General features: G+C 36.8%; 2 protein-coding genes across 3 annotated transcripts in view; one reads left to right on the forward strand and one right to left on the reverse strand.

Annotated features, from left to right (window-relative positions):
* Positions 1 to 25126, forward strand: part of kiz (kizuna centrosomal protein) — a 71320-nt gene that overhangs the window by 34107 nt on the left and 12087 nt on the right. The window lies entirely within an intron of this gene.
* Positions 22220 to 24162, reverse strand: nkx2.4a (NK2 homeobox 4a). Of its 2 annotated transcripts, none has more exons than XM_056767416.1 (2): positions 23723 to 24162; positions 22220 to 23363 (listed from the first exon to the last, which is right to left on the reverse strand). In XM_056767416.1, the coding sequence occupies exons 1-2, from the start codon at positions 24087 to 24089 to the stop codon at positions 22732 to 22734; spliced, it is 999 nt and encodes a 332-aa protein (XP_056623394.1). In that variant the 5' UTR covers positions 24090 to 24162; the 3' UTR covers positions 22220 to 22731. The 2 variants fall into 2 exon arrangements, with proteins under 2 accessions (XP_056623394.1, XP_056623393.1); XM_056767415.1 differs by having other exon boundaries at positions 22220 to 23390.

Raw genomic sequence — 25126 nt, forward strand, 5'->3', positions numbered from 1 at the left:
AGACATGTTGTTTAAAGAGAATGTAGAAGAAGTACTACTTAAACTGTTTTACAATTTCTATAATATAATGTATATAATGTTTTTAATATATTTTAATTAAATACTGTATATAATGCTTTACGTTTTAAATATATTTTAATTACAAACTGTTTTTTATATATTTTCTTTCTGCCAATATCATCATTGCATTCAAATGAAATGACATGTATTTCCGATGCCTGTTCATTTCATTTTAAGGTTAAATTTGATGTGTTTGTCATACAAATAATATACACAGTGGTTACTAGTACTGTAAATAAAAATGTCTGACTACAAGCTTATGAAACTTCATTGTAGTTTAATCAAAATACATCATACTATTGGAGGCCATGAATCATGATAGCATGTCTACTTTATTATTCATAATGATGTCTTTTTACTCCAGTAACTACTGCCTAAATGTATGTAAAACTGCTTTGCAACAATGCAAAAATGAAACTGCTGCTATATAACTGAAGTATACAGTATTTTTTATCTGGATTAAACTACACAACAATACAAAAACAAGGTCTCAATCAAATCTCTCTCATGATATTCAAAAAACAATTGAAACATACACTGTGGAACTTTGCTGTAGTTTTGCAGCAGGTTTCCCAGTAATTTACTGCAGATTTATTTACTACTTTATACTTTCCTATTAGTACTGTTTTCATTTGGGTTAAACATGACTTTAAAGGGTTAGTTCATCCCAAAATCAAATTGGTAAAAAAACACACAAATTTGATTTTGGGATGACCTTACCTTTTAAATCGCTTACTTTTGTGATTCAAAATAAGCAAGAAGAGACTGGTCTCATTACTACAGCAACACTGCAAAAAATGACATTCTTTCTAATCATTTTTGTTTTGTTTTCTAAAAATGTTTAAAACTTCTGAAATTAGGATACATTTACATAACAAGAAAAGTGACTTAAGATATTTAGTCTTGTTTTATGAAAGAATAGAACTAGGTTAGGTTATATTCAAAACAAAATTGCAAATTAAATACAGTAAGTTACTGGCAAACCTGCTGCAAAACTACAGCAACGTTTTACAGTGTATCTTTTCCTTAAATACTTGACAGAAACATGTTGACTGCTTTTCTAAATAGTTGTAATACAAAATCTAGTCCTCTCTCTCAACATTGTTCAGCATCACCTTGCACTGTACTACTGCCTGCAATGATATATCGCCTACTTGTTTCCTAATTCTTGGATAATAGCATCTAAATGTAAAAACAAATAACAAGTCATATTTTTATTTATCACTATGATATTAACCTGGTAAAACGTTCACAGACCTTTACTCAAACTGAAAAACTGTGGCGTGAGATTTGATCGCATACTGCTCATGTACACCCAGTGTACATTCGTTTTGTAAACAATGACGTCATCGTACCTCCAACAGTACGCTGTAATGCTGCATTTTGACACAAGCTGATCTATTGCATATAGATGCGAACCTCAAGTATTGCATGTAGATCCATAGCAGAGGAACTCTCAACATCTCTGAAGACCATCGGGCCCTTGCATCTAATGCACAAAATCAAATTATAATTAACCACATTTAAGTTGGAGCAGCAAGTCCCTCCTTATAGGTTTCCCGCGATCTCGTTTTTTCCTGCCTCGTGCCCGTGGAGTAATTAATATGGTAAGATATCATGTTCAGTGAATTCCTTCGAGATGGCTTTGCGAAAGCTGTTAAAGCCGAGAGGCCGAATTAGTATTCATGCAGATTTTCCCGCTACTAGTCCTCTCTCCCGTTGGGACCAAGGGCGAGATTGGGTAGACAGACATCGTTCATCCTTGATTATGTGAGCGGAATGCCACCCGGCCGCCTGAGCGAATGGGAAACGGCGCTGTTCCTTGGGCAGCGAATCAATTTCTGTGATCCGCTAAATGGAACGGCAACACCGTGATACCTTAACCCCGCACATCGGGGCAGGGAAATAAATATATAAAGGTGCCGAGTTAGGATGATTACCGGCCATTACCTATAGTCGGGTCTTCTCCATCAGTTCCCGACCATTTAGGGTGAGATTTTACATATGCCATGATTGTGCTATTATAACTAGAGGCATGAATGCGCTAGTCACATCTGTTTTCCCTCAATTAGCCGCAACACCAAATCTAGCTGTTATTTATTTAAAATAACTTGCCTGGGTATTTCACGTCTGTTTTGTTCACAAATAACCATTTAATGTTGCGATAAAACTCTTCTGGGTTTTCATTCATCATGTTATTTACTGTATCTTGCCCTAATGGATTCCAGGGAACAGGTTGGAATACTATATAGAGATGTACAAATTTTGAGGGTCTTATGAATTCTCGGCTCATGGATCCGGTTGGGTGACCTCTGTGGCCTGCTCTCGTCCGTGGGTGACCCTGCCCTCTGAGGTCTCTTGACCCTGTTAAGAAACCCGGATTGTGAGCTTTGACTTTCCATTGGAAAATTAACCCAAAGCTGAGTCATATTACATCCGTGGAGCAATCTGCCAGGAGGTAATTCACCGCTCCCTGAACGCAGGGCCAAGGAACCGGCACCTTATGCTCCGTGATTGAAGACAATCTCCTGAGATGAACAGAATTAATCATCGTGGATAAAGCAGAAATAGTTTTTTGTGTCTCTCGCAGCCGTCGGCTCTCCACTTCCCGGCTCGGTACACCCTGAGGGCTCTAAAGGGTTCACCCCTCGCGTTTTCCCGTGCAAGGATACGAGGGTTCGCGTCGTGTTTTTAACCTCTGCACTCGAAGCATTCAGGCACAGTTCATAACCTGCGGTTCCATCCGTTGCGTTTCACTTCATCCCCCTTTGTGTTTACTGCCGCGGGGAATACAAATGTTTGTAGAATGAAGGGTGCAAACTCTGTCTGGGAAAGCACAAGTCACATTACGGTAATCTCTGCCTGGATTAGATCTGTTGTTCGTGGAGATGTTAACAAAGGTGATAAAACAAGATTAGCCAAGACACACAGAGCGGGGATTGTGGAGTGTGTTCTTATTAGCATGCACTGTGCTCTGGAGAAGAGAGCACGCTCAACTCTCCTCACGGGGGGAACAGGGTTCAGCCATTAGCATGAATAGGAAATGCTAATTTAAAGCTTCAGACACCTGCTACTCGCCAGCGCTCCTGCGCAGTAGCCATGCGTGCTAAAAGCGAGTCTAGAGCAACTCTTTCATATAGGATACATATAGGAATCAATTGGAATTGACTGTGATTTTAACATCAAAGCATTACACATGTTGTACATCTAAGCATATGGCAGATTCTGTCCAGGGCTTTTAATTTATACAAATTTTGTGTCTCGGTCTTTGAACCTAAGACTTTTGTGATGTTAACACCAAACTCTACAAATCAAGCTGTTGAAAATTGAAGTAAATTTGGGTACATATTTTCACACAATTTTCCCATAAAGAGGGGCAAACACGTCCGAAAGGGCTCCCATCCACCGTTACCGTTAAGAATTTGATTAGTGGACATTACAACGCAATTAATAAAATATATAGTATTTTTTTTTTAACACATTCAACTTATTTGTAAGGTTGTGTAATTTTGGACATTTTTGTGGAAAACATACAAAATAATTATTTGTCATTTAATGGGAAAATAATGTAAATATTCTTCATTAAAGAGGATGCAAACTTGCACCTTTCAGCGACATTCCGCGTTTTTTATTCAAGATAGGTCATTATTTTCATTTGTCTAGATCTGACGAGTTTGCATCGCTTAGTAAAGATGATAAATTGTAACTGCTGCTACTGTATCATATATGAATAAATATAATATAATAAAATGTCTATTTGTACTATAGAACACTCGAAAAAAAGTTAATAATTTATTAATAACGCAACAGTTATGACAACTTCTATTAAAATGAAGTTTAACTAACAAACTATATTGAGTTAGATTAGGTTTGCCTTATAAATAAAATGTATTTTTAAGTAATACCAACTGAATTGTGTCAATAATTGAAAATATTAAGTTGAATGGCACAAAAATAACCTTCTTTTCACATTATTTTAATGCTGATTTAATCAAAGCCACTCGTTGAACAAAACCATGTACGTTTTTGCATTTGGCAGACACTTTATCCAAACTTGCATACATTGCATTATACTATTCATTTGTTTCTGAGTATGTGCATTCGGTGGGATCAAACCTATGACCTTGACATTACTAGCACCAAGCTCTAACCACTGAGATACAGGAAGGCATACCATTGCACTTTCTTACTACACAATTCTCAATGATTCTAGTTTAGAAGCAAAGCTAGTCTTACCTCTATCATTTTGAATGAATTGCCTTTGGATTAAAAAAGCTTTTACATGAATTGTTTTACTTATTTTCTACTCTTTTGTACAATCGTAACCTCTTAAAACCACTAACAGCCAAAACCTTCCATAAGAACAGAATATTAAACATTAAAGGAGGCATGAATTAAAATCACAATTTTAACCTGAGCTTTTGTTAAGATCGAATCGTATCCACGTGAACATCATGTAAGTGTCAGAACTGCCAGGCCCTGCCAACGCCAGGTTCTGGAATGCTCCTATCTATGACGACATTGATGGTTGAACACCGCCTACACAGAAAAAAATCAATGACTGCTTCTCTAGACCCGCCCACTGGTTCACGCATGAAAGAACCAGTGGCGCGGCATCAGATAGAGCGAGCTAGCAATAAACAAACATGCCGTTAAAGATAGCTGAATATTGTGCCATCCCTGGTTGGGGAAGAATACAGTCGCTGCATAACCTTCCTTTGCATTCCGATATTAGTAATGCGTGTTTAAAGTTTATTCTAAAAGACGTTCCAGCTCATGTGGGAAAAACATGGAGCGTTTGTTCGTTTGATTTCCCCGAGGTTTCCTTCGTGAACAAGACACAGGTCGACACTGGATTTGTGGAGAGTTTAAAATTATAAAGCAGTCCTGTGCCTTCAATATTGGATTTGATAGGAATGGTGCAGCAATCTCATGTAAGTAAAACATTTTTGTACTATTCGTGCATCTATGCACTATCCTTTTTTTGAGATCATGTGATGAGCCCTGAGCACTATTCGCACGAGATTAGTATGGGGACCTCTAGTCATTTGTATTAATTGCAGAGGTTGTCTGTGATCGCCATCTCTGTGATTTGGTGGGCTCATATGTAATTTTTCAAGGTTTTATCTGCATTTTGTGAATAATGGAGGCTGTTTTGAAGGGTTTGTAAAGCCATTAGTTTTATTGCGTTTAATATGACTGTACCTATCAGCCTTTGAGACCCACGATCGCGATGATCTTTTGTCCGGTTCGGGATCACTGATCTCAAATGCTGACAGGTACGGTCATATATCATTAAACGAAATACTACATAGGCTTTACAAACTATATGCAAAGCCTTGCCATCACATCTGGGTAATAAATCAGTAAATTTGAGTAAAATCATCCTGTGTGAATGCATCACATGAAATATTGATGTGGGGATGTCATTTATAAATCACAGGAGGTCTCCAGATAATACTAATGCCCTGCTATTGTGTAACATTACGTTACTTCTCTAACAAAATTCACAGAAGGCTCCAACTACGCAAACTGCTATCCAATCAAAGCGGTGTCTTCACTTCACTTCACACTTCAAAGTGTCTTCAATGCGGCACTCCCATTAAAACCGAGCGTTTGCAGAGCTGGCCTCAAAACCTGGGTAGAAAATAGCCTATTACTTATTGATTTTGGTGGTTTTGGATGTAAAAATGTCATAAGTAATAAATAAGTAACACATTAATTCTACATTTACTCTCAGGCAAAGCAAGCTTTGAACTTGAGATCCACAGCAATGCTATTTTGATACAACAAGCATCATTCAGGTAGAACCCCAACTCGAATCGATCAAGTTAGATGATTGAACATCTTTAACTATATTATTATTATTATATTATCTTTTGAAACATCTAACAAACAGAGTTTAAACTTGTTACTTGTTAAAGTGTTTAGGGAGAAACCTAAGAAACTCTAGTGGTGTGGAGAAATATTATATCTAGGCAATTACATTGAGTTACTAAAACTTGAATATGGTTGTACACAAATAAGCACAGATATTTGAGTTAAAAATACACACAGTATTACTAGACACACTAGACAAAACACACACAAGACATGGAACTATCACGAAACTGTCTACAAGGCTCGACAGGAAGGACAAGATCCTGACAGCGTAAATTGGGTGGTAAAATTTTTTTTAGTGATTAATATATGCTGTGTTCACATGTAATGTACATAAAATGTGCTAAAGACAGCACAAGCACATTGTGTATTTATGTAAAGATGTTTCTTTTCATATTTAAAGTTATGTGCAGTATGCTGTTTCTTGTTCAGTTTAAGTAAATTATAAAAAAAATTGACCCTTGACCACAAAAACAGTCTTTAGTGGCACAGGAATATTTGTGGTGAAAGGCAACAAAACATCGATTTTAATGTTGTACCAAAAGTCATTTGAATATTAAGTACAGATCATGTTATATAAAAAAAATCCTACCGTAAATAAAAAAGAAACTTATTTTTTTTGAGTGGATGCAGCAAAATCGCGAACAAAAATGGCCAGAAACTTGCCTACAAACTTCAGAGCTGCGTCCCACTCTTTGGGAATTTCCCACTCAAGTTTGGTCTATGATTGATTTTGGTCTATCTATGTAAAGTTTAGAATTTCAGCTTTCGGGTTAATTTATTCTCCACAACATCATTACAACGGTAAGCGTTAGAACAAACCTTCTTAGCAACGGCCTGCTACAGCACCTCTGATGGACAATTTTATTTTTTGCAGCATCAGATTACAGAATTTTTAAATAGCTGTATCTCAGCCTTTTCAGCTTTCAAATGGTATATAAATCCCAATTTCGAAAGATTGACCCTTAAAACTTGTTTGGTGTACAGAGTCAATCTTAGTGTAATTTGCTTGTGGCTATTTTGATATTATTCATTTAGGTTGGTTTACATTTCATCATTTGTTGAAACATATACTTAAGACCTGCAAAATGTTACTGAACTGTACTGTTTTCGTACTGATATTGTAACCATGTGCACATTTCAGTCAATGAACACAAAGAAACAGAAACCATAAGGCTTGGGAGTAGGGGTGTCACAATATACCAATATTGTCAATAAACTTAATCAATATTGTTGATAAGCGTAATGCTGTTATGATCAATTCAACAATGTTGCTATAAGAGTTACTGTGGTTATAAACTTTTTCTCTTTCTCCTCTTTTTCTTTCTCTTTCTCCTTCTCTTTCTCCTTCTCTTTCTCTTTCTCTTTCTCTTTCTCTTTCTCTTTCTCTTTCTCTTTCTCTTTCTCTTTCTCTTTCTCTTTCTCTTTCTCTTTCTCTCTCTCTCTCTCTCTCTCTCTCTCTCTTTCTCTCTCTCTGCCTCCATACACTGGTATTAAGACTATGATTTGTTAACCCAATAACATACAGAAATTAATCAAAATTATTAAAGAATTTAGTAGTCAATGGGGTCCAAGAACTGTTTGGTGTCAAGCATTCTTCCAAATATCTTTCTAAGTTCATCATAACAAATACATTTATACAAGTTTGGAACAACTAGAAGATGAGTAAATAATGACAGAATGTCCGTTTTTGGATGAACTATTCCTTTAAGAGCCAATCAGCATCCAAGAGTGGAACTATTCTTTCATTAAAAGGATGATTTGAATTCTCCTGGAAATCCAACTTCGATATTGAAATGCCCCAAACTGGAACATCAAATCTCCATCAATCAATAAGCTCATGTAAAGATCCATTGCAGAAGTCACAAAGTTTTACTCTCTGCCTGAAATGGAGGGCAGATGTTTTTTTTTCCCTTTCTGGTGCTGTGGGCCCACTGATGTTGAATTTTTTTCTTCACACTTTGGGTGGGTTGCACCAACAAGGATTAGTTTTTAATCTAGATCAAATAAAGTTTTAATAAATAATTCTGTTGCACCAAACTGTAGACCTTGTTAAAAAAAAATCAGGTTTATATCCATTTAATCCATAGTTTTGAGATTAATTTTAATTCTGTTGCTCCATTATTTTAAACTCTGATTTATCTCTCAGTTAGGGATTAACTTGAAACTTGCTACTTACGAGGTTAAAATAATAATACAAAAAGATCTATTATAAAATGATCAGATACAGATACATAAGTGTCATGTCATGCTTCACATTAAAGATGTGATATGTTTATTGTAAATAAAATGTAAATAAAACACCTTAGCACGAGTGAGGGCATGGCGGTTTGATGGGTGGTCGGCTGTGAAGCGGCAAATTCAAGATGCCCTGCTTTCTTATCCAATACATACAGGCAAAACGTCTGTGATTGAACGGAAAATGCCGACATCCTAAAAAGAGTAGTTATATTAGCGGCCTGTCTAAATTGTGGTCCAGTCCCCAACACAGCAGTTTAATCCACGATTTGCTAATCTCCGTTTCAAATTAAGTGGTGCATCGCAATTTGAATTAAAATAAAACTAGGATCAACAAACCCTAGATTAGCTCTAAACTCTGTTTACTTCAATCCTTGTTGGTGCAACCCACCTGAAATGCACATCAGTTTTTTGAAGGATCTGAATCATCAATGATGGATTGGTGGATTTAGGAGAGAAGAGGAAAACCAGTTGCTGATTTTCTAATCAGGGGTGAGTCTTTTCCCATCACTTACCAAACTAGGAATGGCGGCCGCAAGGCCTGGGAATATTGTTTACATACTCATAGGATCTTTCTTATCTAGGTGCGGCAAACGCTCTCTCAAATTACTTGTCAATACTTCACTTATCACGTTGTCCTTTGACGTGACCGATCGGGTTGGTTTCCATTGTGAACCTGGAGGAACCCGAAACCAGCAAAACTGAGATACTCCGATTCATCAAAAAATATATTTCAGCTCATCAGACAGAAGCAAGGCCACACGTTTTCGATTCACAGCGTAGGATTAAAAAAGCGACGGACTGCCCTAAAGCACACTTTTGTCAAGCGGTTCTTTTACAATCGGCCTGGATAGCTGCTTGTATCGCGTACCTTAAAGCGATTAGAGTGGGAATGGCTATAATTCTCAAACGAGAGTGTCTTTTTGCTCATACACACATCTCAGTCTCTTATTAATGTTGGACACAAATGGTAAAAACATACCATTCAGCTGACTATGAAGAATGTCAAGCGTGCCATAGCAAAAAGAAGGCCAAACCGTATTCATGTGCGTGCAGCTCTGACTGTATGTAGGATCAAAGCCTTTCATCTACAGCTATTCTCAGCTCATTCATTTTATTTCTATGATAAAGCATTTAATGCAACCCCCCATCTTTAGAAATCACTTGTAGTTGATTGTTCTTTACCTACATTACTTATGAAGTGTGACTTTGGGGTTTCCGAGGGGTAAGGCGTGGGTAAAACTGATCTAAATCTGGCTTTGAGATGTTGTTCATGGTGCTTGAGTAACCAGAAGATCAGAGATCCAAACAACTGTGTTATTCGACAAAAACAACCTGTTTTCAGATTGATAACTATGTAGAATTACTGATTTTTTTGTGTTATGAATAAGAAACATTATTTTGGTCCAAAATTGAAGCTGGTTTATACTTCAAGTTATTTTATTCAGCATACTTACGTAAAGAACAAGTATAATTTTAGCATACTTTATGTAGTTAGTATAATAAAGGTCTCATGAACTGGCCTTGCTTGTTGTTTTATATTGTTGTATGAGGTCTAGTTATGACGTTCGCGTGATTTTTACATTCATAAACATCAAAATCAAGAAGTAAAATTTTCTATTTTCTACACTGGTTTGGAGGCCAGCTCTACAAACGCTTGGTTTTAATGGGTGTGCCACATTGACGACTTTATAAGTAAACGCCCACCACTTTAATTGGATAGAAGTTTGCGTGGTTAGAGCCTTCTGCTAATTTGGTTCTAGACGTAACGTTAGGTTACACATTAGGATCATTCAAATTTAATGATATATGACCGTACCTGTCAGCATTTGAGACTAGTGATCCTGAACCGGACAAAAGATCAACGCGATCGGGGGTCTCAAATGTTTACCAAAACACTTCAAATAAGCCTTCATTATTCACAATTGGTGCATAAAATCTTTGAAAATTATGTATGAGCCCACCAAATCACAGAGATGCCGATTCGCACGGGCTTATGATCACAGAGAACTTCTGCAATTAATACAAATAACTAGAGGTCCCCATGTAATACTAATCTCGTGCGAATAGTGCTCAGGGCACATCAAGCGATCTCTAACAAAGCATAGTGACGCATAATACAAAATGTTTTTCTCACATAAGATTGCTGCAACATTCCTATCGGATCCAATATTCACAACACAGCACTGCTTTAAAAATTTGGTCATTCCACTAATCCAGTGTCGATCTCTGCTTTGTTCACGAAGGAATCCTTGGAGAAATTAAACAAACAAACACTCCATGTTTTTCCCACAAGAGCTGGAACATCTTTAAAAATAAACGTTCAACACGCATTACTAATGTCAAAATCCGAAGGAAGGATATGCAGCGACTGTATTCTTCCACAACCAGGGGTGGCACAATATTTTGCTATCTTTAACGGCATGTTTGTTTATTGCTTGCTCGCTCTATCTGGTTCCGCACCACCTGTGTTACTTAGAATTGTCATGCGCAAATCAGTGGGCGGGGCTAGAGAAGTAGTCGTTGATATTTTTCTGTGGAGGCAGTTTTTAACCTATCAATGTCATTGATATGCATTCCAGAACCTGTGGTTCGCTGGGCCTGGTGTCAATAACCGATGTAATTTACTTATTCGAATAAGTTAATTCAACACAATTTATTTAAGTGCATCAGGGTAAAGTGCACTTCTTTTTACACTACAAAATAGAATAGAATAGTGTGCGATTTGGGACGCACCTTAATTTCTTAATGAAATATTTTATGTTTTTCAGTAAAGATAAATACATTTTAGTGTTTAATGTTTATTTAACTTTGAGATTTAGACAAGTTTTTCATATTTTTTTAGTTTTGTGGTTTCCATTGTTCAGAAAGACTTTACTTATGCTGTGGATGTATGTTTTTAAACTTGAATCTCTGTCTGAATATCTTCTGTAAAATGTCTGGTCAATTAAAAATATTTGAGTTTACAACTTTACATCCAGATATAAAACTTCTCATATAACATCATGTTTTTTTTTCCGAGCATGAATTGGGAAACTTGAACAAAGATAAATTATGCAGAGTGAACATAAATTTAATATGTGCAGCCAATGTACATATTTGTAACGTTAAACCACTCCAAAGCTGGTCTACAATATAAACTTGATTTTGTACATTTATAAGACAGTATGTCAAACTAGTGAAACAAAGGTATTAAATAGACTACTTAATCAAAAGAGTAAACACAACAACAAGCCAAGTACACTTAGAATTTATAAATTATACATCTATAGAGTGTATCTCTGTAACACTAAAAGTGTACTTTCTCATTGTATTTTATAAGTACTGCATACTAATAGCACACTTATCTTCATTTATATGCTCTTTGGTACATGAATACTGAATTTATTTTGGATCAAAATTGAAACCAATTTCTCCACCAAAATCGACTTGGAATGTTGTTATTAATCGCAGTGCAGCACATAATAAGTCATTATACCTGTTATCAGATTCGTGAAACAAAGCCTGTGATGGACAGGTATGCCCTAATTTTTGCAAGGGGAAAAAGGGCCGAATTCCAATTGGTGTCTAAATGGCCATTATCTGAATATAACACTTGTCCAGCAGTCAAATGGGCCTCGGTAGGGGTTTAAGCATCGTAATGTCGCTGAAGACTCCGGAAGGGCAATGCGGTCAATCAAAGGCCACCTTACGTCTCTCAGCCCCGGCGTTGGGTGTTCCTCTCCGTAATTCTCTGATTTGACTTTGATGTGCCAATTTGCTGCTGATGAATAATTGGCTGCTTTGCTGATAACTTGTGGGAGTCAAGAGCATTCTGGTGCCACTTAATGCAAATGGGATATTTGGGTTCGGCAAATCAGGACCGCGTCCTCTACATGTCTGCCGTGCGATTGGATGGATAAACTTACCAATTAGTGGCATTTGAAGAAGCTATTTTTGATTAGTGCAATCAGTAAACAGCTGCTCTCTGTGATTGTCCTTGTGATTAGATGAGATGTCACTTGAGAAGTTGTTGGAGATTTTAATGTATGGCCTTATAGTCTTGGAAAGTACAGTAATTACCTGATCTGTTTTCTGCAGCGCAGCACTCGGAAGAAAATGCGCTCGCTTTGAAATTCTGACCGGCTCATTTTGCCCTTTATGGAGGAGCAAAGCAATTGGAGCAGGGCCTGGGTAGCCAAGGGTTCATAAATCAACATTTATTTTTTTATTTTTTCGTTAATCATTACCATTGGTCACCCTTTACACTTCGCAAATATTAAAACATCTGTACAATTTCTTTACTACACCCCTTCTTCATAACGGATAAAGTTGCACACATTTTTGAGCGTCTCTGCCACAAAGATGTGATATGTGTTTTTTCAGCAGTTAATTCGTCAATGAATATACTTCATAAAGGTAAATGTTTAATAAACTGTATATGAGGAGAAGAGATGAGTGTCTTAGCATTTGTCATTTTGTCAATACTGGTCTAAACCACTTATACTATGTTGGATAACATGAGATTTAGGCCAAACGACAAGTGCATTGGGACGCACCTCTGCATGCTTATCTATTCCAGAAATTCCAATCAAAACAAATCTTAAAGGTCCAGTGTGTAGATTTTTGGAGGATCTTTTGACATAAATGCTATATAATTTACATTCAGAGTGTATAAAGACCTTACATAATGAAGCGTTATGTTTTTATATCTTAGAATGAGCTATTTTTATACACCTCAGGTCCCCTTGCATAGAATTCGTCATGCTGTTTCTAACGTAGACCTAAACAAACAAACTGCTATACAGAACGAGTTTCATGAATACATAATCTCCATCTGCAAATATGCGAAGACGTGACAATATTTTAGTCCTGTGTTAGCCACTGTAGTGCTTCGAAAGGGGGGAGTCAGCCGATGGTTGCAATTTGCAACTTCTTCACTAAAGACCTCTAAAATCTCCACGCTTCTCCTTTAATGCTATACCATATAATACCATTTTGTTTTGGTCTTTGTTCCAACAGTTTCAGAAGGGCCTTATTCTGTTCTGAAATAACTCTGTGTACAAGTCATTGATGAGTTTGGGTGATGAGTGTTTGACTCAAAGGTGTTCAGCTGGTTTCAGGTCTCAGGCAAGTTCTTCCAAACTAGACTGAATCAATTTCTCTTTCATTCTTGCTTTGTTCACAGGGACATTGTCATTTTGGAATAGAAAAGGACCCTTCCCAAACCGTTGCTATAAAATCCAAAGAACACTATTTTCTAGAATATCATTAAATACAGTAGGAATACGATTTGTGCTCACAGAAATGCTTAAAGTAGTCAAAAATGTTCCTTAGAAGGGGGCGTCCCAATATTTTTGTCCGTATGAAAGAAAAATATTATAACCTGCAAGTAACCTAACTGTGGCTGAAGATGCTGGGTTAGACTGCTCTAAAGGATGATGTTTTTTCAAAGTTGCACAAAATTTTTGTGGAAAATCGAAATCACAGTGCTGACTAAATCAGCGATTGATCAGCCAAAGCCTCATATGCTTAATATAGAATGTAATTATTAGGATGTGCACATCTTACCAGGCACTTAACGCTTGATCAATACCACTAGAAAGCATATATCTGCTGGGAGAGTAGCAGAGGAAGACGGCGAGCACACATTCAGGATTAGAGCTGATGAGGACAGGTTTAATGATCAGGGAACTGCCCGCGCTCGCCTAATTAACTGTCAAGTGTGGCAGGACGTAGGATTTGGGAGAAAGCGTGCATGTTACAAGTGACCGTGTCATCTTTGTTTTCCCTGATCATCACCACCCCCGGAGAAAGCTTCCAGGCAGGATTTCTTGGTTAACTTTGTCTTTCAGTGAGTGGGTCCCCCCCGCCGAGCGGCTGAATGTGTCCGGAGCTAACTTCTGTGACCAGCTGCTTAAATCAGGGCAAGCAAACACTCCACCGTCTGCTGTGACCGAGAGGATGGCCAGCTGTAATGCACCTTTGTCCCATATGCTTCCTGGCTTAATTGGCTTAATTTGCATCATGTACCTGGGCAGCGTGCATCATATTATAGGTAAACTCAGCAGGGGAACATGGAATGGACCGGTGATATTCCCAGACGTCTCGAAAAATACACAAAGTCTAGCATGAACTCCATTTTGAGGGTGCTCGCAATGACCCGAAAGGTACAAGCTTAACTTGGTTCAGTCTTTAGGGGGATCTCTCAGGGCCTGGTTGACAGTGTTTGTCCTCATGAGTAATTTAGGAGGAGGAGCAGGGGACAGAACGCGGGATTTGGGGTGTAATCCTGTTTGTCATCCAGGGCACATGGACTGCCGGCTATTGATTCCAAGCAACAGTCTAGAAATTTATTAAGGGGAACAACAGGCATCTAATTGTAATGCCCTCTTTGCAGTGCTGCGTCTATTGATGAATGGTGAAGAGTAGACAGGTTGTGGCAAGATGATAATTGGAAAGAGAGTGGGTGGTCCCGTCCTGCTCTTTGCTCTTGTGTACGCTACATATTAGGGCTGTCTTGCTCTGTTTGTACGAGGGGATTTTGCACAACAACAAATGTGCCAGTGTTCTTAGGTTCATCTCCACTTAATGAAGCAAGCGGTGCTCTCTTAATTTGTTGGACATAATTAGACTTGATCAAACGTATTAGTGGACACAACCCTTGTGCAAACAGATAAACAGTTCTGTCAAATGAATTAGCCATATTCCCAGACCAGTGCTGCGTTATCTGCTACGTTCACCTTCTCTTGGCTTTCACGTACAATGCAAAAATGTTTCTGCCGGTATCCTAAAATGTGCTCTATAGCTTTTAACTTTGTATATGCCTTATACAAATAAACCCGCAGTACTTGGCCATAAAGGTCTGAACCTTCTTAGCAATGTAATTACACATTTCCTGTTAATTTGCTATTAGTTACTGTACTGTTTTATTATTTTATATAATTTAAAGTTTTGAAGTAGCGGATGGAGTAAAAATGGTGCATCATTGTTAAAAACATATTGCCAAGTCAGCAGTTTTCTTGCTGCTTAAAGGTGTAGGGATTTTGTTCATCTGAATGTAAGCTAATTTTGTTTATGATTATGATCACTTCTGTACAGTGATTTTGCTGGAGGAAATTGTGTGCAATAAAGCAACTGTAAAATTGAGCTCGACCTGATTTTACCAAGTGGTTGATGTCCTCAGGACAACATAATTTGTTGACCTAAGGACACATTTTTAATAAATAAAACTTAAACCCACACGAAACCCCAACCATAACTCACCCATAAAATCAGAGGGAAATGATAAGTGAAAAATAATGGTCTAGAAGTACCTAATCCTGGTTGGAAGATTAAACTTAAAATAAACTGTAAATTTATTTCTGAAACCTGATTGGTTGATGTAAATGTTGTTCCAGGGTCAACATGATGTTGTCCTAAGGATATCAACCACTTGGCTAACACAGGAGAGCCATAAAATTGTAGGGAGTAGCATGTTGAGTTTGGGTTTTCAGCCTATGGGGTTGGTTTTGATTTGCAGTTGGGCTGGTTTTGTTACGCAGATCTGGCAACCCTGGTTGTACCTTTCCAGCGTCCTTTTACAAACAGAAAAACATATCTTATTTACATTTTGAATTTTGTTTTTATTCTTTTAAAGGATCAATGATGTAAATGGTTGGACTGGATGATGGAATTTGCCGCCCAAATATGCAATATCGACATATCTTGAGAATGTTTGTGTTTTCTATTATATTTTCCTGTTTTATGGTTTTCTTGTCACATGAAAACAAAATGGCTCCTTGCATATTGGTTGTACCAGACTGATAGATGTTTGCCACGGAATAATAATATTTGAAATAAAAATGTTGCATTTTAGTGGTAAATAAAAAAGATATATATTTAAAACTTACAATATTATGCCCTACAATAAATAAACATTAAAAATAGAAATAAAAAATAGAAACTAAAAAGCTGTGTCATTCAATATGTCATTTTATGTACTGTGTAATAAATAAATACATACATTTGTAAAATAAATATATATTTGAGCTGATTTTAGTAGTTAAGTTTCTTTTGCATTTGTGGTGATTTTTTTGAGAATATTAAATATCGAAAATGACAAAAAGTAATTTTACGCCCCACCAAAAAAAAGATTAGAAAATATATATTTTTATCCGTTTCAGTAGTTAGTTTTCTGTTGTGTTCAGGGTGTTTTTAGAAAAAATTATAAAAACAACAACAAAAATCACAATCATATGTCCTACAAAAACCATTTATATATATTGTTGAATTTTTGCTGTTTTTGTTTTAGAAAAATAAACGTATAATATTCTGCACCACCAAAAATAAATGTATTAATTTATTAAGCACACACACACATATATATATATATGTATAAACATACATTTTAATATTTTTTCCTGTTTTTAGTAGTTAATTTATTTTCGTCTTGCATTTGTGGTGTTTTTTAAAGGATATAAAAAAGTTACAATATTATTCTTCACAGAAAAATGTATTAACACATTTTTTTCAGCCGCTTTCAGTAGCAATGAAAAAAAGAAAACATGAAAATCAACGAAGAATAAGTGCCATGTGTCAAGGATCATGTCAAAGGCTCATGTCTATCCAGCGGTGTTATACACTACAATAAATCAGGACATAAACATATGCAATATCAATCCTCCCTCTCACACTTGTGAAGTGGTTGCACACAAACAATTCATGCTATTGCCTGCCTCCATTTGAACCACCATCCACCCCTGCCCTTATAAACAAACAAGGCCCAGTCTCGCAGCTGCCCATCGCCTTGGCAACTGCGGATTGGGAAGAAGCTGTGCGCTAGTTTGAAAGTGTAGCATTGTACGAGTCTTGCAGGGACCTAGAATACTTCAACACTTCACAATGTGGCCCATTCAACCCTGATTTGAATTTTAGGAGCCGAATACAAATCAGATACTCGCAGCTCTTGAGAATCCCATTGTCATCTGAAGCATTTTCATCAAGGCATACAAATTTTCACAATTGTCTCAGTCAAAGCTTATGCTAAAGAAAGATCACATGTAGCCTAACGGGTGAAACATTTCATTAGTGATTTCGCACATACTGACTAAATTGAAAACAGAGATTGCAAATGAAGAGTAGTAATGAATAGATGATGCGTCGCGATGATGTGTGATGCAAGAATTTATTCGTATTGAGTGGATCAGAGATCTTGTAAAGAAGAGAATGTTGATGAAGCATATGAAAAATTTGTCAGTTATTTCTAAGGTTGTCAAATAATAAATCGTGATGAATCGTATCCAATATAACATTTCACGTTTACTTAATATTTCCCTGTGTACTTATCAAAATAATTGTGTTTTTTCACAAACATAAACAAATGGATATATTTAATAAAAATAAAAATGTATGTAACATTTAAATTATTGTTACATATAAATAAATCCAACTAAATGTTTCCTACATATGCATATGTTATGTGTTTATAAATACAAAATAATATGCACAGTACACAGACATAAATCTTGTAATCACAAATTTTTATTCTGGATGCGATTAATTGCGATTAATCGTTTGACAGCCCTAGTCTCGTAGATATCAAAAAGACTAAATGGAGAGAAAATGGAAACGATATCTTAAATTTAAGATATTTCTCCTAAAAAAAAGAATACGAAATCCCAATATGAACTCAATATGAACTCAAACATTTAGCATCAAATGTACCCAAATCCAGAGTATGTGTCCTCCACAATCTACATTCAAATAACATCTCCATACTCTTAAAGGATTTCAACAATTATATTCTCATTTGTTTTTGTTTTTACTTGAGCAATTAAAAAGAAAACATCTGACACCAAGTTGATACCTGAAAAAAAACTGAGTCATATTTGCGAAAACAACTGCTAGTATAAATGAATATTTAAATGTTCATCCCTGAACAAAATAAAAAAATAATGAATGTGATTCAAATGCGCCTCGCTTTAGATCTTCTCCAAAAACCTTGAAACCATTCCATTCCAATAAGGTCCAATAATATCAAATATATGAAATGTCTAAAGGTAAACACGTCTCTCTCGAGTGCTGTTTGCTGAAAGTAATGAGGCATAACTAATGGCAAACAGGCGTAATGACAGTGACGCTGGGACCGGCAGCTAGAGACAGACCGGCCATTGATTCTTGCTTTAGACCTCTTGAAGTTCTAATCAGCTTCTTTGATTGGCCTGCACAGGGCTATTGTGGCTGCGTGTCACTCGAGGTCAGTAGTTATTAGTGTCGATTGAAAACAGTTTCTTTAACAACTTATAAGCAGACTGAATAAGATGCATAGGGAACTTGGAAGAGGGATTACTGACCGGCCCGGGCAGCACAGACAGGCATCGAAAGGAATGTGACATGGTTTAATAATAAGGGATCCAGCCCTCCCTCTCTCTCTCTCTCTCTCTCTCTCTCTCTCTCTGGTGTACAGAAATGAAACAGACTTTAGATGGTTGTATTTCCTACACAATGTTGGTGGAATGTTATTCATAGCGCGCAACAGAATTAAATAGTTCGAGATCGAAAATGCAATGATTTTGTTGGCGTGCGAGCGCGCGTACGTATCCGTTCCATACTCCTGGACAAAGGCAACAGCAAAATGCGCTGTCATTTGTTTAATTTTATGGAAAGCCATTAGAGAGAATTGCTTTCAGAGTCCTTTGACCCGCTGGAAATATTTGTCATTGCGTTGAAGCATTTGCCCGCTATATCTCCCCCCGTCTGAAATGGTCCAAATTGGGAGCGTTTGCATTTCTAGGACGCCGTCTGCTTTGATACCACAAAGCTTTTTACCTATATGAAAACTCACCCTGCCAGGCCTTGGCAACCTGCGCTATTATATATATCAGTTTAATAAGTTTCAGTGTGAGACGTGTGATGCTCTGCTTGGAGAAATGTGTACTGAATTTTAAATTTACAATCGAGCAATAGTATTACATTAAAATTCTATCTCAATTAAAATGCATAGAGGTCAATGCGATGAGAAACTATTCACAAAGCACCCCTATAGCTTTTAGGTGCAAAAGTGTCTACTTTTGTTAGGAAACAGAAGTGTATGTTGAATTGGGGACGGTTACGGGGGGGTCGACACAGTCAAACACGATTTTGGACGATGCTCCATTAGTTTGATAAAAACCCATGGAAAGTGTGCGCAAGATATATATGGATTAAGTGATATGTAAACATATACGCATGTTTTTAACACCTAAACACTTTAAACACTTAGCTATAGAGTATATTGAATAACACTTATCATTAACATTCTGGCATAGCTAAGATTCTTTCAATCCATCCACTGCAGATATGCATGATTATGAACAACGTTGTGATTTTTGTATACTATTTTAGGAGTGTCAAATTCGTTCCCACATAAACTGTAATTCTGACGTCAAGCTGCCTATGCCAATTAGTGCAGTCCAGGTTGCTAGGTCACCGCGGTCAATTGAAAGACACATCAATAGAACTTGAAAAGGTTTCTCTGCGATCAGACGTTCTGACATATTAAGTAGAATAATGGCCGGGGAAAATACAGACAAGGCCCCCGGGCTGGATTCAAATTACCCAGCGTTAAGAATTTGTTAAGATCTTGCAATTAGTGAGAAAGAATGGAACTCCATAAAACCTTTAGCAGGATTGTAGCAAACCAAACTCCAATATCTTTGACTCCCCGTGCTGTGTTTTCCTCGTCTTGAATAGATATTGAAAAGCATATTTCTGGACGTTCAATACGCTTTTGTAATCTGTGTTATAATAAACAGGATACACAGGCTTTGCATCTCTGCACACACACACACGAATAAAAACGCAACAAAGTTACACAAAATTTAGTCTGCAATAATCTATATAATAATACATTGATATGTGCACTTTTTTTCATTGTTCTGGACACAGACGTCAGTAAATTATGCCATCAATTGTTATCCTAAAATATTCAACTATTTTTTTTATTTTGCACTGAAATGTGTGTGTATGTGTGTATTTATTCAATTGATCAAATAAAAAAAGAGAATTTAGCTACATTTCATAGATTGATATAATGAACAGGAGTTAAATTATTTGTTATGTAAAATAATTATATAGTTATAGCCTACTGTATAATATGTAATACATATATAACACATACTAAATAGAAACAGTATAGTAAATGTATAATAATATAATAGATCATTCACATTCTGACATCAGATGCAATCTTCCACAAGCCTCAGTAAAACAGTATCATGATCAGCCACAGGTTAAAAATACAGGCTTTGATCAATGCATCCATTATCAGGCCACAGATACTTTATAATCACAACCAAAGATGTTTCACCGGCCATTTAGGTGTATTTATTTATGAGGAGCAGAAACATTCATGAAACATGAAAATTCTCAAAGAATGAGGCTTGGATACCAAAATTAATCTTTTCCTTTCGCTGTACTAAGTACTAAGTTTGAAAAAGGTCCATCTAGCCTATTTTCCACTGCTTCTAATGTAAAACAGCTCCTGCAGATTGGTTGATGCTGGCTTTTCATATCTTTTTATGTTGAATGTTTCTTGATTCCCACTTTGTATGAAATCTAACTGTCTATTTTGAGTATGTTAAATTGGATTTCTTAATCGAAACTTTGCTAAATAGTTGATTCAAAGGAAGCTAGAGCATTGTAACTCTATTATAATAAATAAAAATAAAATTTGGAAAGGATTCAAGGTTTGTCACTAATGACTTTACCATTAAAAACTTCAAAGGCCTTCTTATTTTGTTTTGTCATTCTTATTTTTCTTACCTGTTCCCCTAATTTAAAGCTAGATATAATTTTACTATATATTTGTTGTTTTTTGTGCTTCATATTAGGCCTATTAAATGCTGTTTTAATACTCCTTATAACTTTGCAATATTATTTATTTTAAAAACATAATATACAACAAATAACAAATTTACCCGTATTACATTTTACTGCTCATACACAGTATTATTAGAGTCAAAAGCACATCATTTAAAAGACTCAAGGAACAAAACAAACATAGGCTTACTGAAACTTAACTTCTTAAAATCGTATTTCGCTTAATGCAAAAAAGAAAAAAAAAACGTTATTTCTCTTGCATCAGTCGTAGATACAAATATTATACGACAACATAATGTGGGATTCTGAACATATTTATTGTTAGTTTGAATTAGCATAAACGAGATGTGAACTATAAAGTTTTCTATGAAGTTTAGCAAATGGATCGCCACCAAAAATTTACAGTAATAAAAAATACATTTTGCGGAAAAGTATAGAATTGGAAGTTATTGTTTTCTATGACCACAATGTATCCTTTGTCTGTTCCTTATATTGTTATTATTTTTCTGTTTGTGTTATAATTATTATTGTTATTGTATTAATATTATTGTTGTTATTCTTTACTGTTATTGCTGTTGTTTCATTTTAAAAAATCAGATTAGTTTAAATTAGTAAATATATCTGTTACTGGCTTGGTATTAAATCTTAACGATATAGTAATATTACGTGTTTAAACAGTATTGCAAAGTATACATTTGCACTGCAGACGTTTAATTATTTCAGGTAATCTGTACATTTAAGGATTAAAGTCTATTGGATTAATGAACCAAAGAGTTTGGTTCCAAAATGAGATAACTCAGAAAATCATGTTTTTGTTTTGTGCATTTAAATTAATATGACTCAAATTGCAGTTTTTTATTTATTTAACTCATAATAACTCGAATAACTCAATACAGCTAACTAACACAATAAAACACATTAAAAACTTGATAACATAATAAAAAACAAGTTTTTAAGCAGTTTTTAAAAGGGAGTTATCTCATTTTCGAACCAAACTCTTCATTTGTCTTTCTATTCAAAAGTAACCACATGGACAATACAAAGTTCTCCCCCACTGCCCCTAATTAATATTATTCAGTTTTTTCAGTAACTACTTCAAACAATACAAGAATTACTGTACACAAATTAATTCCCCAACAATGGCGTGCAGTTTAATGGATTTATTGTATCGTTCAATCGATTCGAAACATATACAGCAGCCATGGTATTTGTGTCTGTTTTAACTTATAAAAAAAGAAAAAAATAGAATAATGACCAACAAAAAGACTGAAACATTTATATTACAACAGAAACTTAAGAATTAGCCAAATATACAACCCCTACTTTCATTTATCTGAATCAATACATTAGTTTACAATAGTGGTTTCATGTCGTGTCCAGGCATTTATCTTTTCTTGCTAGAAGTTCATACCTGAATTATGAAACATTGCTTCCCGTGTTGTGCCATTATCATAGTTCTGGAGCAGCAAGTTTGTTTAACCTTTTACTAGCGCAACAAAGGGAAGTCCAAAACATACAGCAAGAACATAAACAGTATTTGATCGTCTCGTCCATTGTAAGAGCAGGGTCTCTGTAGAAAATCGTGCCCACGAAAAGTGTTTTTAGAAAAAAGATGGCACATTTTCCCCCAAAAGTCCTTCGATCGCATGATGCGTAGCGCAAGTCCCCATGCGTAATAATTCAGACGACTGTAAAGTTGCGTAAAAAACAAACAAGGAAAGGTAATGGTCGGTTTTACCACGTTCTGCCATAAAGCAGATTTGAAGTGACCATGTTATTCGTGTAATCTACGGTACCGTCCATCTGGCCCATGGTGTTCATCTGCGAGTGGAGTGACGGGGGACTTGGGGACATTTCCTCCAGGTCTTGGGCCTGAACCAGCGCTACGTTGACCTGCTGATTCATAGAGTTGCTCGAGGTAGGAAGCACGACCCCCGATCCGTTCTGCTGCTGCTGTTGCATCTGCTGCTGGTTCGGCGTCGGTGTGTTGGAGCCGTTTTGACAGGGCTTGCCGTCCTTCACTAACACAGGCACAGCCACTCTCCTCGGCGACTGCTGCTGTTGACACAGGTTGCCCTCCTGTTGAAGCTGCTGGGTTACTTTGTCCTTGGCCTGGCGTTTCATCTTATAACGATGATTCTGAAACCAGATCTTGACCTGCGTCGGGGTCAGATGGATCATGCTAGCCAGGTGTTCCCTCTCTGGCGCTGAAAGGTATTTCTGCTGCTTAAATCTCCTTTCCAGCTCGTACACTTGCGCCTGAGAGAAGAGCACCCGTCGCTTCCTCCTTGGAGCCGCGTGCAAGGGTGGGATGGATTTGGTGGTGTCAGCCATGCCAGTCAGCGTGCCCATGTTCATGTTCATACCTGTGGAAGGTCCCATGAATCTAGAAACTTCAAAATACGCATACAGATGTACGACCATTCAATAAGTAGCGGAATCAATTAGTGTATAATGCTTGCTTTCTCATGTACTTGTTTTCTAGAAGTGCAGCTGCATTTACGCGCGCGCACATAAGGAAAACAGTGCAAAATCTTTCAAATAAAAATAACTAAAATGAGCAAAGATGGACTTTATAGATAAAATCAGCAGCCAGGAGGCGATTAAAATAAAATGGTGTGCTTTAAAGCCTAGTATGAGTAATAATTATTGATGCGTAAACGTGATGCTAAACCCAAATTTAATTAAAAAAAGCTAAAAACAAATATATAAAATCAGAACTTACTTGTCGAGTACCTAGGGTCAGGATTGGCGCCGTACCACCCAGTTGCTGCGCTGTTTCTCATAGTTTCTTGGTAAGAGGGTAGGTCCCCCATGTTGCCAATACTGCCATTGCAGTAGCCCCCCATTGCACTGTGCGAAAACTGAGAAACGGAGTGTGGCATGTGGTAGGTGGTCGCCACGGCGGCGTTGTGGCCCATAGAGTGCTGCTGCATGCCAGTCTGGGACACCTGAGGTTGGCGGTAGGCTCCCAGCGGAGATGTGAGGTTTCCAGAGCTCTCCATGCCACTGAACTTCTTGTAAGTCTCTTCGATTGGGCTCAAAATATCTGTCACTGAGAAAGGTGTCGTGTGCTTTGGGCTCAGCGACATGGTTCAGAAAGCAGATGGATATTTGGCGCTCGAGCTGCAGCCGTGTTGTTGTATCAGCTCTGTTCTCGTGGACGTCGACGTAAGAGAGTGCTTGTAGTATGCCTGAGATCCGATTGATCGCCTTGGAGAAGGAGGCGAGCCCTGGCCACTCTTATCTCAGGTTTATTGTAGCCAGGCGCCAGATTTACGACAAACATGAGGGGCGGAGCGACTCCCTGGACTAGCAAACAATAGTCATTGACATCTCGGCAAGATAATTGAGAAAAAATGTTGTTAGTCTCATATTACGTTAAGCATCGTGCCATTTGCTATTGTCACATGTTTTCTCTTTTTTTATGCCATCAGATGACTTCTCCAAACGCGTAGTGTTTGTGCTGCCTCTAAACTATGCTGTCAGCTTGTTTAGAGCTTGTTTCTGCCTCTCTCTCTCCCTCTTCTTTTTTAAGGCACTGTTAATATGCGTCAATGGGGAATTCCATACTTTTTCCAACTTTGAGAGCACTCTGAGAGTCATACGCGCCAGTGCGCACTGTCAGAGAGGGACAATGGAGACCCCCTCTAGTCTATGACCTAATTTATGCGTCTTAAGCATCATTTTGCGCCGCCGGTGAGGGGCTCTTCCAAATTAGATCATAGTTTGAAAATATCCGCATAAAAATCACATCAGAGGCACAACTTCTTTCTGTTTGACCTGTTTCTCAAGGGTGAATCACCCACATACATCTAGTATGTTAATGAAAACGTGTGAATGTTTTATTTTATTATGTCATTACTATTAATTATGTAGTTATATTATGTGTTATAATTATATTCTATTATGTTGCAACTTGGTTACTTTAATAAGTATTTAAATTAAAATAATAATACGTGATAAATATCAAGAAGATCCACGTACGTAATTCTCTCAAATTTTGAATACAAACATTTTGTTCAATTTGAATAGGTCTACAAGGTAAATGTTACCTTTATTCTGCTTTTAGCCATTATACAAAGTAATATTTAAACCCAATCACTCAGATTATGGATGTTAACAATTT

This window comes from Triplophysa dalaica, chromosome 15 (genome assembly GCF_015846415.1).
Source record: "Triplophysa dalaica isolate WHDGS20190420 chromosome 15, ASM1584641v1, whole genome shotgun sequence".
NCBI classification, from domain to species: domain Eukaryota; kingdom Metazoa; phylum Chordata; class Actinopteri; order Cypriniformes; family Nemacheilidae; genus Triplophysa; species Triplophysa dalaica.

Excerpts from the sequence above, each read along its gene's own strand:
- nkx2.4a (XM_056767415.1), bottom strand. The coding sequence starts at position 24,089 with ATGTCGCTGAGCCCAAAGCACACGACACCTTTCTCAGTGACAGATATT. Across the intron at positions 23,391-23,722 it reads TGACCCTAGGTACTCGACAA|TTTCTAGATTCATGGGACCT; the intron begins GTAAGTTCTGAT and ends CGTATTTTGAAG.